Raw genomic sequence first — 15373 nt, 5'->3', positions numbered from 1 at the left:
AATATAAATATCGGTTATTTAAGGAAAACAGGATGATGATGCGCTTTGCTAAAGAAGCTCGAGGGATAAAGAAAATATTTGTGCTGCTTAATAAGGGAACTTTTAGAGTTCTGTAGAAGCATCGATAATCTTCTATTGTAACAAAACAATGGATGAAAGGTTTCTTTTATAACCAATTGATTGTGAAAATACCACAATGCTGCCTAGTAAAAAAAAGTTAAAAATACTGTGAAATTAAAAGCTCCCTTTTTTGCAAGGAGGAATTTGTAGGCTAGAGAAAAGAATCAATTTGTACTCTAGAGAAAAAGTTCTATCGTTCATTAGCAATCTTTCACATTGTTTCGAAAAGGAACATTCAACAGAAGAGAAAAAAGGGAGACTTTCTTTCATGAGCACTTGATGGTGGTAATACTACTTTGCCACCTGATAAGAAAACTAACAATGTAGTACAATTGAAAGCCTTTTTGACGAGGGAAAGGATCAATTTTTGCTCTGATAATGATACTCAAAGAGCAAAAAATGTAAAATATATAATTAGCCGATAAGAAAGTTGAAAGTACCACGATATCGAAGAGTTTTTTTTTTAGGATAAAGAAAAATGGACAAATCTATACTTTACAGTCGGTGAATTAAAGAAATTTCTTTTTTATACTAATAGAATCATTAGTAATCTTGATCATCGTATGGCAGATTATGGTAGATTCGAAGAAGAGAAAAAGAAAAAAGCTCCTCACAGTGACAAAAGGTTATTCAATGCGACATTCTTAGTAGATCTACGATCCTCGAGGACTTTCTGTCGTATCCAGACATCGGAAGAGAATTTGGAGAATCAGAGACAGAACAGTTCGACTCGAAGCGTCTTTGAACAACGGTGCACTTTGAACTTCTCTCCAAGCAAACTGAGAAATTCATAAGAAGTCCACGGATTATTCGACGACAACTTGGCACTCGCTACGTGTTTTTATTAAACTCTGCAAAGAGAACTTTTCACTTGAACTGACACCTTTTAATAAAACATCTCTTAGCTTACGTATAGCTTTCCCCCTGAAGAAAAACGATGTAGCTCGTATCCCACAGATCAACTGAATTTATATGACATTGAATTGTCAAATTTTAAAAAGGAGGACAAATATCTTGAGCAAAATTTGAAAGATAAAAACGACCTTTATCAAATTTCGTCTTATTTTTGTGAAAAAAAACTTTCGTTTAATATATTTAGAAGTAAATGTACGTTTTAATATCTTCAATTTTCTTTTTCAATAAATTCCAATTGTTTCTAACGTTCGATCTATTAAATCGATCAAAATGTCTGATTTCATATCTTTTGTGTTTGCAATTTATTATCTAACGTTATTTAATTTGACATTACTACGTATATTAATTTATTTTTATCACATTATATAATCCTTCAATATATAAAAAGAAAAAAACAAAATCGGTCAAGTTTTGATTTCGTTAACAACTTCCAGTTGAAAAATATCGTCGAATGGTATTCGAAAAGAAGATTTTAGCCTTTAAAAGGAATATGTAATCAGTCTAAAGGATAAAATGAAAGTTAGATGGATGTTAAAGAGAGGCTTATCATCCAGCTCTGAACAACTTTTCGAAAGCGTCAATGAAAGGTAGGAAATGAGAGAAAGAGGCGGGATTAGAGTCGAGTGAACCAACCATGGTGCTTACGAAAACGATAAAAGCCAGAAAATTGTCCACAATATAAGGTCGAAATATTGCGGTCTGTATATTGCTCTCTTTCACCAACTTTCCCCGAATGATATTTGTTTATATCCCTACTGGCGGCAGTGCTATTCAGATCGCGAGACGACTGGAAACGTAATTTCGATATGAATACGCACGAAACGATGTCATTTCAACGTTTTCGCGCGATCTTTCGGACGCCTTCTGTTTCGCTGAATTACCGCTACAAACGGTCTGTATTTTCTACATTTCCGCTTTAGACGTTCACGAATAAGTAAAAAATATCTCGAAATAAAACATAGAGAAAAGCGATATGTTTGAAACGAAACGTGCTTTAACGACGAGTAGAGAGCACTACTATCTGTGTGTTTTTTCTAGTTGTATTTCTAGGGGGCGGAAAGAGGGCTGAATAGATAGGATTCCATATAAAGGAAATTTGTATACGTATCTACCGTAATGCTACGGGTAGGTACTTTAATTTCTTCATACTTTATAAGATTATAAAATAATAATGTTCGAAAAGAAGATAGCATGAAAGAATATTAAGCAAAAACATACATTTCATAGAAAATAATTGCAAATAAAATGATGTCAACTCGATTTTGTTCTTTCATTGTGTTTTCATTATACTTAGGTTAATTATATTTTGTATAAGTATCAAAATACTCATACATCCTAATTTCTTATCACCTCTGATTAATGTAATAGCGACATATGTTAATAAATATACTTAAAGAAGTGTAACCTAGGTAGAAAATTGTTTTATCTACTAAATATTGCAGAAAGTACTGTATTTTGGACATTCTATGTATTTTTGCAAATTACATACATTCTGTGCGTTGTTGAACCTTCAGATTCCCTATAAATGCATAAAAAATCCACAGTCTAGTAATAATTTCACACTATATGAATTTTACTAGAAACCAAGATCAAAGTAAGTGCAGCATTGCATTGGAAGTAATCACATAAGTCTTGACAAAATTGCCGATCGAATCTACAGTCAAACGTATCTTAATCAATTTTATCGGAGGTTCGTTAGTCAGAGGTCGAACGATTCCATGCTTGTCCTTCGGTCTTTATTTTCTTGCTTGATCATGGGAAAGAGTGGGAAGCTCATTTACCTCGCAGGCGGATCACTACGAAGTGATTGATCGCGTTCCGTCGTGAATCCATCGGTCAGCTTACTCTGATCGATTTCGGAGAGAATCCGCTGCAATTTTTCTTGCGGTGCATCCGGACATGAAAAATTATCTCGTACTCGTTACGAGCACGATTACTCATGATCGAGACTTTCTGTTTCAGATAAGATGAAATTAGTTGGTTACAGTTTTTGTGGGAGCCGAACGTTTCAGCATGAGATGAGAGAATTGACGTGGAAAACTTCAAATACCCGGTATGCTTAACATTTCCGATAATCTACGTTTACCTTACTCAGACATTATTTATCAGCTATTTGTAACATCATCTCTAAAACTAAAAACAGAAATGATGCCCCTTGAAGTCTCCGTATATTCGATCTGTCGCATTAAATACTTAAAATACTTCTACTATCCTTAATATTTAATATTTCCAGTGACCCACATTCATCTCACTCACACACAATTACTTATTTAGGAACAATTCCCACTATCACTCCTTAAACTAAAGATTCGAAAACCAGAAAGCAGACTGAAAAGCATACCAAACATTGACGGTTCGATCCAGCACCCTGGAGATCACGCACGAATTAAAGCTTACTGGTGACAATGTTCAAAGAAGCTCGTAATCCGTAAATCATTGGGTTGGTCTGATAATGCAAACTTAATGAAAGAGCCGACACCAAGCTGCTGCGCTTCAGTCGCGTGACCTCGGGACTACGCTGATTCCCTCGCTGGATATTCTAATGGGTGGCAACCCTTATGCGGACCATGAACGCATTTAGTCGAATGGGTTAAAACTGCAGTTATTTGCGGTGCACTTCAATCGAATTGGCTGCCGTTTGCATAATCTCCGGCCTTCTTCGCGTGCACACCGAAGCATTCTGTGTGTGCAGGCAGCTTCTTTTCCGCTTCTCAGCCGGTTCTTCCCTTTCTGCACAACCTCCATCATGCCGTCACCCCTTTCCGCCCTTCGCCGCGCCACTCTCTGGCACACTACCGATGAAAACGTTTCGCGGTTCCATCCTTCCTTTCGCTGCGGCTGTTTACGACCAGATGCAGTCTGATTTATTCCAGTCGCTACTGCTCTCCTAAGGAGCCATCGATTTCCCGATCACAGGAGCAAGATCGTTTCCGTACGCCGTCGTTTTCGAATTATACATCGTATATGTATTATATGAATAGGGTAAATAGAACGGAGTCTACAAAGACTACGTCGTTCGTTTCTCACGGTATTGAGGTGGGTATTTCGACCTGTTTGGATTATTATTTGTTGCTGCATGGAGGGTGGGAGATTGGTTCTGTTTGAAGATCTTACACAAAGAAAATTGATATGTAGGAATTACATAGCATACATGTGATGGATGAAGTAGATAAAACACCTGGAATCCTCAAAGCCAGTTACGTTTCCACCTTAAGGTTTTTTTAAGGTTGTTAGTTAGTCACGTTTGATTAGTTACTTCTGTTACTAGTTGAGGATGGGCAATTAATTCTGTTTGAAGAGCACATACTCGTATAGGGAAAATTTATGTGTTATGGGGTTATATACCATACGTATAATATGTAGAGTAAATAAATTAGAATTTTCAAAGTCAGTTCTTTCTTCTGTTCTTTTAAGACTGATAGTTAGCTATGTTTGGTTAGTTACTACTATGACTCGTTTGGAATGAAAGATTAATTTTATTTGAAAATTATGTGTAAGGAAAATTGTTTGAATACATCTGATGGTAACAAATCAGTTCAGACGATAATGCTGAGGTTTTGTAAATAGAACCAAGGGTTTAATTAATGTTATAACAATAAATATTATCGAGCTGTTTAAATTGTTTTATCAAATAGATATACACGTGATCAGATTGTTGTTGTATTATCAAATTTTATTAACATCATATCAAATATGATCATTAAAATCAGTCTACAATCCAGCATTTAATTGTCAAAGATCTTCTAGCATGGAAGAATCATGAACGACAAAAGCATTTATAGCGATCATAAGATCCTCAAGCACAAGTTACGATCGATATACGTTGTCGAAGCTATGATATCTCTAGAAGGCGTTATTACTTCCTCTCCTTAGGGAGCTCAATAACAGAGGACCAATAAATCAATCTGGTCACCTATCTACTTGATATATTGCCTGATTTACATTCAGCAGATTTGCATTCAAGGTGACTAATGACGAGCACTTCTAAGCACTCGCGAGACAGATTCGTCAGTATTTGTTTTCTAAATTTCGAATGGACAACTATCTGCCTTGATTCAAGTAACGATAAGTGTGTATATATTAATTTAATGTTCGAATCTTAGATTGATTGAAATACATGTTTCTATGTTTCTTCACATTACAAAACATTATATGTATAGTTTTCATGGAATGTCAGCCATTTGTTACGGATAAAGAATTTTGTGAAATTAGAATTTTACATGTACATTACCATTCAGAAGTACAAAAACTTACGGATAAATTGAAAGTATATGTAATAATATACAGCGTAAATAGTAAAATGTATTAGTTCAATATCCATATAAAATATTTTAATTCCATAAAAAGGTAGTGAGTGTTGTTTCTAGTTACTAATTCATATTAATTCAATTATTACAGTTTATAGATTTTGCTAAAATTCACGTGCTTGCTATTATCACAGGTCATTAGAAATGTGTGAATACTCATGAGTGGCAGTACATGTATATATGTTTCAAATTATGTTCCAACGAAATTCGAACAAGATTTTCAAAGAGGAAATCAGAATCCTCACGCTTTCAACTCAACGTCATTTAACTTCTCCTGTAGAAACGCTAGCTAAGCAGTTCCCATTTCACCGATAGCAAGGAATCGCGCAAACGACCAATTCTGCCCCCATTCGAGAAATTCCTTTCAAACGATGGAAACAAAAATTCTTTACAATTTTTATCTCAATAGAAAAGGTTACGCACCTATAAATGATTTGTAGAGGCAAAAGGAACGAAATATTCGCAGAGACAACGAAATTCTCGTGCTCATTCGCATTGAAGCGTGGAATTTTCAATGTGAACGTATTTCGCATGGATCAGCTGCACCTTCAAGAGTGAAATGGATAATATTAGATAGTAGATACAATATTAAGCGGATAAGTTAATTCAATCCCTCTAAATTTATTTATTTCTGATGATTACCCTAAATTTAAGTATTTTATCCGTTTACATCAGCTTTGGAAGACTGTCGATGTTCATGTAATTTCAGATGACTTCCTTGAATAAAGGAGAATATTTTGACAACTAAGTTTGTATATATCACGTAGTCCATGAATAAAATTTGAATTTCCGTCCAAGAGACACGGGATTAATATACACAGCTTATCGGATGAGGGAAAACACTTGCTGTTTACATTAAAAGAGGAAGGAAATACTTTCCTCTAACGTAAAATAAAGCATTTCATTTTTTATACTATTCACAAACGATTTTCCATAATTTAGTCACATTTCAAATTGGAAAATATTCATATTGATGTGAAAAATTAATGAAATACGATTTTAACCAGACGGGATGTACGAATGATATGTCGAGTACAATTTTCCCTTCCAATTTTACGTAACGGGAATATGCTCAAAATTAACCTGGACTTTTCTTCCTTAATTAAGCCAGTAATGAGTTCAATAACGAGTTCGAAACCTTGTTCGCCAACTTCATGATCCAACGTTGCTTGTGACGACACATTAAATTCTCCTCTATAAATTGATTTCCCTCCTCCATTTCAACGGCTTACGCTACTTTCGCTTCATTTCGTCCTTTGTATTTTTTCTTCCTCTTTTCTTTCCGCGTCGTGTTTCACGAATTTATTCGCAACGTAACCTTTGTTCACTACGCGACTCGGTATAACAACGTTTCCGGTGTTTCGAAGCCACGAGTCGATTTCCCATTTGCCATCATTCCTTTACAGTTGTAAAGAATTTGCGCGTAGAAACATATTTCACTTTAATATTTGCTAACATCGAAAAAAAGGTCGGATCTTATATAGAATAAGTGCAAGAAATTACACTTAATTTAAACTTCAATCTGAATTATTAAATTATTACATGTTTGTAATTTTTTGTATCATTTATAAATAGAGAAAAATATGCACGATATAATGTCTGAAGGATCTTAACTGTCAAAAGAAATTAATTGAAGTTAGTACATATTTCACGAAAATATTCTACTCTTACTTGCGAAATAATCATACAAGGAAATATTAAAGTTGCTGTTTAACATAAATATCGATATTAAATTTTTGGATGGTGTAAAAATATTGTGAAATTTAAGTCCTGTAAGATAACACTATAAAATTATTATTTCACGAAAATATACCAATCTTTAGGAAAAACTGAACGTAGGAAATATTTAAACTTGGCAAAATTACGAATAGAAATGAAATTTCTTTAATTGGATTGCAAAATTTTGTAGTTAACGAATTATTTCTAAGTCCACAAATTGTAAGTAAGAAATATTATAACAACGAACGAAAGAACACAGATTCAACTCTAAGGATGCAATTCATGAATATAAATGGAAATGATGAGAGAGTTCAGAACATGGTACGCACATCATGCTAATTTGCGCAATTTGTTACACTCAGATGTAACAACGGCCAAAGCAAACAGGTACTCCTGTTAAAAATAACAGGTAACTAGGTGTAAACAACGCATCGTGACAAATGACGAAACGTGTTGACGACAAATGACGACAAATACACAACCATATGTAAAAGTCATGTTGAATTAATTTTAAAAAATAGCAAAAGCTATGAATAAATAAGAGGGAACAAATACAATTATTTCAAAATCACTTGTGTCTAAGCTTAAGCAAATATATTTAATATTTAAAGTACACATTTAAGTAGGAAATAAAGGAACACTCGGAAGCTTCAAGTCAAACTGAAGACTATTCACATATTCGTGGAGAGCTTGAACAAACCTTTGAGCTTGAAAACTCAAGATTAAACAGAAAGCTCTTTCTTTGCAACGAGGTTAAAAATATTTAACCATAAAAGCTTAAAATTCAGCTGGAAAAAAGATTTAAATTTAAATTCAAGGATGAACTTGAAGGTATTATTTGCATAAAGAAATTAGAAAGAATTTCCCTCTGAAAATTTAAGATCAATGTGAGCTGCAGTGGATGTCATTATCGTAAATTCCACCGTACTACTACTATTGTCTACTGGAAGATTGTACCATATCAAAGAAAATTCTAAACAAGTGATTCTGATTATAAATTCAAAATCAGGTCTATTGAAGTTCTCGAAACATGTTAGAATTCTTCATTTGATTTGCAGTCTTCTGTAAATTAACGTGGCTGCTAATGAGCCAAATAGATCGATGCAAGAATAAAATCTTAATGAAAAGGAAGATATTTTTCAAAATGTAATTACCTGTCAAACTTTACGCGATTCGCTTGGGATTTCTATATGTACTTCCAGTTATGATTTCAATCAAAATATCATGCGTTTGAGTTTTACAACGCGTGGAACAAATATCACCCCGATAAAAAGCGAAGTTGCACCTGGTACGCCTCGTTTCGTCAAACAACGAATTGTGTAGGTGAAATATATTAAAATATTTGGTTAGCTGAAATATTTATTACACGGGATTTCAGTCGCCCTGCCAATCCACGCTCTTTCGCTATCACCAGTCGTTCGTCGAAACATCTCGCGATTCACTTGTACATATATTTCCGTTCATATTTATCGTCCGAGGTGAATGAAAATTACAGAAACGCGCGGCTGAAACGTTACGTTATAAACGACGATTACCGGATTCATTATTTAACAAGTGCCGCGGTTAGTCCACGGAATGCTTTTAAAGCTTCGCCCACGATTTTCAACTCGCTCTTTTGTACGAGTTGAGAGAAGGCGATTGCGTCTGAAAACGTTCGCGTCGAATAGCTCGAATTAGAAAAGTTCGTTGTAATCGCTGCATTTGGCGCGAATTTTGCGTTTCACGCATGTTATTTAGTTTTTACATCTTCAAAATGACAACGAATTAGATAAAATGATGACGAATACAGTGCGCTTCTTAGTTAATATATTCTATTTTGGGATTTCCTTACATTTTTTTTAATACGTTGAAATAGTTTAAATTTTCCATTTTTCTTTTACTTTTTAAACTGTATTCACATTTTTGTGCAAATTATGTTTCTGAGAACATAATTAAAAATATAGAATCTCGATAGAAAATTGTTTTACAAAATATTATCAAATATTACTGGTATTGTACTTTAGATATTTCATATATCTTTCATACGTGCATTCTATATAATTTTCAATTTTCAATAAATGCATAAGCTGTATAGCTGTATAAGCCATTATTAGGATAATAAAACGATGAAAGGAACAATAATATTTTTAATTAAATTTACTAGATATTTTAAATGCGACGTTTTAATTAAAGAGAACATTGCTATGAATTTCACGTTTCGCGTGTATCATTTAATCTGGATATTGATCCTAAAAACAGAACCATGCATTTTCATAAGTATGAAATTGAAATTTAATAAAGACAACTTAATTTGAAATGGGTCGATTTAATTTTTTCAAATGTAAATATAATTTGTTCTCCATGTAACGACGCAGAATATCAAAGAATAGATATTACAAACGTTAGGAAATATTTGAAAGTATATTAAACTAATCGGCTCTTCTCAACATCTCTTCTCAGAAGATGCTTTCTATGGAATCCAATACGTATGCAAAACAATGTCAGTGTTTAGACATTGTGTAGCAGCCATTGGTATGCTCGATAAACGTCATTTTCAAAAGGTATATTTTACACTCGAAATTCATAAAAATATATAAAGTATTCTCGTAACCACTTACGTATACAACAATAAATTTCGGATTCGCCGAGTGTATAAAACATGGTGAAAAAAGCAGAGAGTGTCATTCATCTCAATACATAATTCACTATAAAATATTCTAGAATTTGAACGCAAATGCGCTCTTATGATCAATGTTATCCCAGTAAACATTCAGATGACAGAAATTGTAACAATTTCGATCTGAAAATTTCACTTTGACGTATATTTAATTAAGCTCTAACGTTACATGTCGACAAACGTTGAAATTGATGAACATGTGGTTAATACACTGAAAACTGTCAATTTCTGTTATGATACACTATATCAATGAAAAATCTATTTTTTCGTCAGTATTGTAATATAATATTTCGTTGCAATTCGTCCATCTACTTTCCGAACGAAGATATAATAGAATTATTGATACAAAATAAAATAAAAATTTGGAATCATGGACTAAATTAAACTACTTCTCATTATTTCCTATTAATCTTTTGATTTTTATTCTAGTACGCACAGTATTCCATTTTATAATTGAGTTTTCTGAATATTTATGTTACTGATGGAATGATATTGATTTTCTTCCATGGTTCAGCTGGAATTACTCACTTACAGGGTATCTTCGTAATCATATTACAAACAGCAGAGGAACGATTATACGTGCAAAATTAAATGGAAAATAAAAAATGTAATTTTTCATTGCACGCTCTGTTTTCGAGAAAATTGAAATTATAATAATAAAATTAAAATTATTTATCTTACGAATTGTTATATATATATATATAATACCAACCCAAATCCCAATATCTGAATCCAAGAACACTCAGCTGTCGGCTATTTTTCACATTTCACAAAGTTAACACCTTCATCCTAAAGGTTCTGATCAGTTCGATATTTCCCAACTTAACACCTGTGTCGCAAAAATTCTGTTCAAGATCACAAACATCTAGACTATCATCCATTTCGCATATTTTCAGACCCAACACTACGTTCAAAACTACGTTCTATAGAATCCAACAGATGGCTGGCCAAATGGAAGAATCTTGTCCCGTGAATCATCCTCGTGTCTACATTCGTTAATAACTTCCGCCCCTCGGTTGCCAGTCGCCCTAAAATAAACGATTTCTCCAACAGGAGTAGCGCCAAGGGATCAAGGATGTTTCGTTGCGGGTGAATACAGCGGCCGGCTATATTTCTCAGAGCTGGTTGAATCTCGCCGTAGCAATTAAGCGTCTCAAAGCCAAAGTCTGAACGAAAAACGCGATTCAATTTACCAACCGTTCGGCTATCCGGTCAGATAGCCGGTAAACAGCAGGCGAAAACCCGTGAAAAAGTTTCAATTATCCTAGGCGAAGATTAAATTCCCTGCCGGGCATCAGAGATTAAAGCGTTAAGAAGAAACGGAAATTTATGGCCCTCGATGAATTTGTCTACCAGCCCATCAGCCTTTTGTATTCAACAGAAAGCAAGAAACAGGGAAGAATTTAAACTACATCATTTTGTACCCAATCGCTGCGAAATTTCCTAGTTCGCAGAAAAATATGAAGAACCTGCTTCCAGATTCCAGTCTCACATTAAAAATTTTCTCAAAATTTACTTATTTCTAAACAAGCCTTAATTTATGATTTAATTGGATTTGATTCCTTTCATTTGAGAAAATATTCTCATAAGTACTCAAAAAAATTCCGAATATAAAAATATACAGGAGAAAAAAAAAGACAGTCATTTTGAATAAACTGAATTGTAGTATAGAAATTCTTTGTAATTTTAAATATTCAAACAAGTTAATAATGTGTATACGTATTCACGAATGCTTGGAGATCCGTAAAACGAAAAATAATCGGTAAAATAGAAACACAATTTACGTTTCCTAATATTATCCGAACACACGGCTAACAAGTGTGTACTTCATTTCCTAACCAGAGCATTCTCATTTATCTCTATCGTAAACGTAGTATTGTATATGTTCTGCGACTTGTGAATAGTGGTGTACTGCTTTAGCTATTTCCTGCATTAGCACAATATCTAAAGCAAAACAATGAAATATTATACGCGCGTTCCATCGATCTTTCAATTTACAATTAACACTCGAACTGTTCATGACTAAAGTATGAAATTTGTACCAAACCAAATTAAATTGAAATTAAATTTATTGTGAAATTAAAATGAAAGATATACAAGAAAAAACACAATACAATGAGAAAAACAAGCTTTTATCCAAATATTTTACAAAATATTATCTGTTTCAAAAATCTCTTCAATTGATCATTTTGCTCATGCTTTGTTCAGTTCTAGTGTCAATATCAGAATTAAAATTTCACTTCGATACCGGTATAACCTAATTGATTTCATTGATCCACAATCTATTATCCACACACTACTGTTAGTCACATTAGTCACTATTATAGATATTATAATAGATTTAAAAATCTACATCATAGACTGAATAGAAAAAAATTCTACAATCGTGATTCTAATTTTCTTTATTTCAATACTGTCGTCTCATAATAATACCATTGCAATGCTATTTATATCCACTGCAAGTGATAGATCTTCCGCTCCTTCTCTATTATTAGACAGTAATAATTAGATTGCAGATATTTACGCAGATTCATATGTTTATAAACGTAATTTAAGGAGCGGTACCTAAGTAGTATTCTTTTATTCACGTACTAATTCTTTCACGTACTAAATACTGTAAGGAATAATATATTTCACACATTTTATATTTTATTTTCTGTGTATTTTTGTGCCTTCAAATTTTCCACAAATGAATAAAAATCCACAGTCTAGTAATAATAATATATTAAATTGTTAATGACCTCTAAAATAAGAAAAAATGTGCGACGAGCTCAAATTTCACCCAAAACAGGAATTAACTCTATAGCCCCAGTTCCGACTCCGATTAATTCTACAAACTTCTGCCCATAAGTGTTAAGCGAATTCTTAGAAAGAAGTAGAGACGTTTTCTCACCTGTCCCGAACAGAGAGCAGAGCAGCAGTAGCGCGAGCCGCATTTTCGTCGGACACATCCCCTTGCACCTGGAACACGAATCGCTCGCGATCGAAGTGACACTCGAGCCACTCGCTCGCCTCGAGTGCTTCATCGTTCGCTCGACATCTGAGAAATGTCTCCGCGCAGACCGGTCGTCCCTCGAGGGAACCACTCGCGTCTTGTAATTTGCACCCTGCGACTGTTAATCCAACCGATTGGGACACCTGGATAGCCTCGATCCAGGACACCTCGCACTTCTTTACCACTTGGCGAGTTTCCACCTTACTAGATTACACTTCCTCTCCTCCCTTTTATCCTCTTGCTCTTTTCCGATCTCGTCCTAGAATTTCAAAGGCTCCTTCGAATTCTTCCAGCAATTCGTGGTCGACACCGAACGTCGAAACGTTCGATGGGCGGGGACATTCGGATCGTTTGGATCGAGGTGGCGAGATGTAATACCGTCTCGAACGTTTCCTCCGCTCTTTATTCGTGATTCCAAATTATTGAAACATTGATTTTTGAGCTTGATCAGAAATATCGCTATTATCAGAATTCTTCTATTTTGGATTGATCCTTTGCTTAAAAATTAACAATATAAGTCACTCTTTGGAGATTTAGATTTTCTTTTTCTTTTGTTTTAATCTAGTTTAATGCATGGATTTATAGACAGATAGAATCACTTTAATTACACTTTATAATTATAACTGGATAATGTAGATTGAGGAAATAAATCCTTCATAAGACAATTCGTATCTTTTTCGTGTATCTTTGGATCACAGACTCGATTAGATCGAGTAATCCAATCTAATGAAATTTATAGATACTTAAATCGCTTTTGTCACTTTTTATAATTATGTTTTTATAGCGGAACGTATGTCGGGGAAATAGATGGTTTTTAGGAGATTTATGTTTCAGCAAGAATCCAATTTATCCAGTTCCGATAATCCGATTTATAGACACACAAATCACGTCGATCATCTTTTATAATTATATTTCCATGCTGGAACGTAAATCGAGGAAATAGCTTCTCTTTAACGGATGTATATATATTTTCTTCGTGTAACGTTGGGGCACAAGCTTCAAACGTTTCCAATAATCCAATCTATTAGAATTTATAGATACCTAGATCAGTTCGATCACCATAAATCGAGGCGATAGATCGACTTTGAGAAATTTACATACATTTAATCCTTATATTGGAAATTCATTTCAAACTTGAAATATTCTTAACAAATCATTTTGTCGACACTATGTTTAAATCACCTTTGATCACTTTTTATAAGCTCACGATAAAACTCATTTAATTTTTTCAAAATTCTCACATCACTATTATCCCAGACTCTTGACCATACGCACTGCTGAAGCTCACGGATCGCTTAGTTGCTCGATAATAGCTAAGAGAAACCGGTTGCAGTTGCTCATATACTTCAAGTGACCCACATCTTTTTTCTATCCACTCTCGATGGAAATTGCCAATCTTGCCGATACTTTCCGTTCGTCCTTCCGGTATCTACCGCGTTCTTACGAGAAGCTTTCGAGGCGTCTCCCCGGTCTCATTAGCCCGCCCTTTCATCCGAACACTACCAGGTCATCCGATGGCGAGTTTAATCAGCAAATCCGTCGAACCAACCAGTTCGTCAACCACCCGTATTTGTCACTTTGGTCAGCGACTAATTAGTAACCGAATTAATTATCCACTATTTTCCTGAAAGACACATGTTTTTCACCGACGATACCATTCGACTATATTCCTCTCAGTTCGTTAATCATCCAATTAAACAACATTTAGGTGTTCCAATGGAATTAAATACAATTTCAAAGAGATTGTTTCGTCTAATGATTTACGTACACTCTACTGTACAATGTGTTTACGGTACTGCAGTAGTCGGCTTCCGCGTTGACTTCTGGTAACCTGCTGCAGAAAACTAAGAGATGCTTCCTGTGTCACTCTAAAACGCATTCAAACGAGACACAGCCACGTGCCACTTAGCCGCACACCACGTGACACTGCCTCGCGATATGGTTAATTGTCACCATCTCTCTTCCTATCGATCGATACGATCGAACAGTATCACTGTATCACTCTAATCACACTTGCTGCATCCGATCACTTGTCCTCCATGAACCCATATAATCCTCATAAGGTGTAGGTATTTCGTGATTAAATTATATTCCTCTATCACTATCCGTTATATACACTCGTGAACAAGTTGTGTCGATACTTGGGCACGACTTCGAATGTAAACAGAATCTCACTGAAGGATGTTACCCAACGTTTACACGCACGGAATACAAAACGAAGTGTAAACCGACGTTCACAATCGCACACGGTGTCGAATTTTGTCCGAGTGTTACGTTATCAACGAAACGTTTCACTGTAAAACTGCTAGATTATAGAGAACTTTTCGCGTCGATCGTACACGTTGACAGGGTATCTTTTCCGTCCGAGAGTTCGTAGTTGACAGAAAGCCTTGGCGGGAGCTGCACGACGAATAAGGTGCCACTCCCACCCGCGCATGCTCCTCCACTCTAGATCGTCGTGCCCTCTCGGTCGCACGCGCTCTTTCGCTCTCTCTGCTCGTTCCTTACCTCGCCCTTTTGCCCCATTCCAGTGCACGCGCTCCTTCACCGTTCTCTCTTGTCGCCGCGTGTTTCTTGTTTTGCTTGAACGCGCTTTCTTTCTGTTTCGCCTCACCCCGCTGTTCGTTCATTGCCTTCGTCGATCACGAACCATCCCCTACC

The 15373-nt window shown here is 35.0% G+C and overlaps 1 protein-coding gene across 1 annotated transcript in view; it reads right to left on the bottom strand.

Moving 5' to 3' along the window:
• LOC117161082 (uncharacterized) overlaps window positions 1-15083 on the bottom strand; it is a 93355-nt gene extending 78272 nt beyond the window's left edge. The window contains exon 1 of the mRNA XM_033342311.2: window positions 12611-15083. Within this exon, the coding sequence (XP_033198202.1) occupies window positions 12611-12743 (133 nt within the window). The 5' untranslated portion in view covers window positions 12744-15083. The remainder of the gene's footprint in view (window positions 1-12610) is intronic.
• Between the last annotated feature and the right edge of the window lie 290 nt (window positions 15084-15373).

Source organism: Bombus vancouverensis, chromosome 13 (genome assembly GCF_051014615.1).
Source record: "Bombus vancouverensis nearcticus chromosome 13, iyBomVanc1_principal, whole genome shotgun sequence".
Taxonomy (NCBI): domain Eukaryota; kingdom Metazoa; phylum Arthropoda; class Insecta; order Hymenoptera; family Apidae; genus Bombus; species Bombus vancouverensis.
The sequence above is the reverse complement of the archived record's forward strand: the minus strand, read 5'-3'. Positions and strand labels throughout refer to the sequence as shown.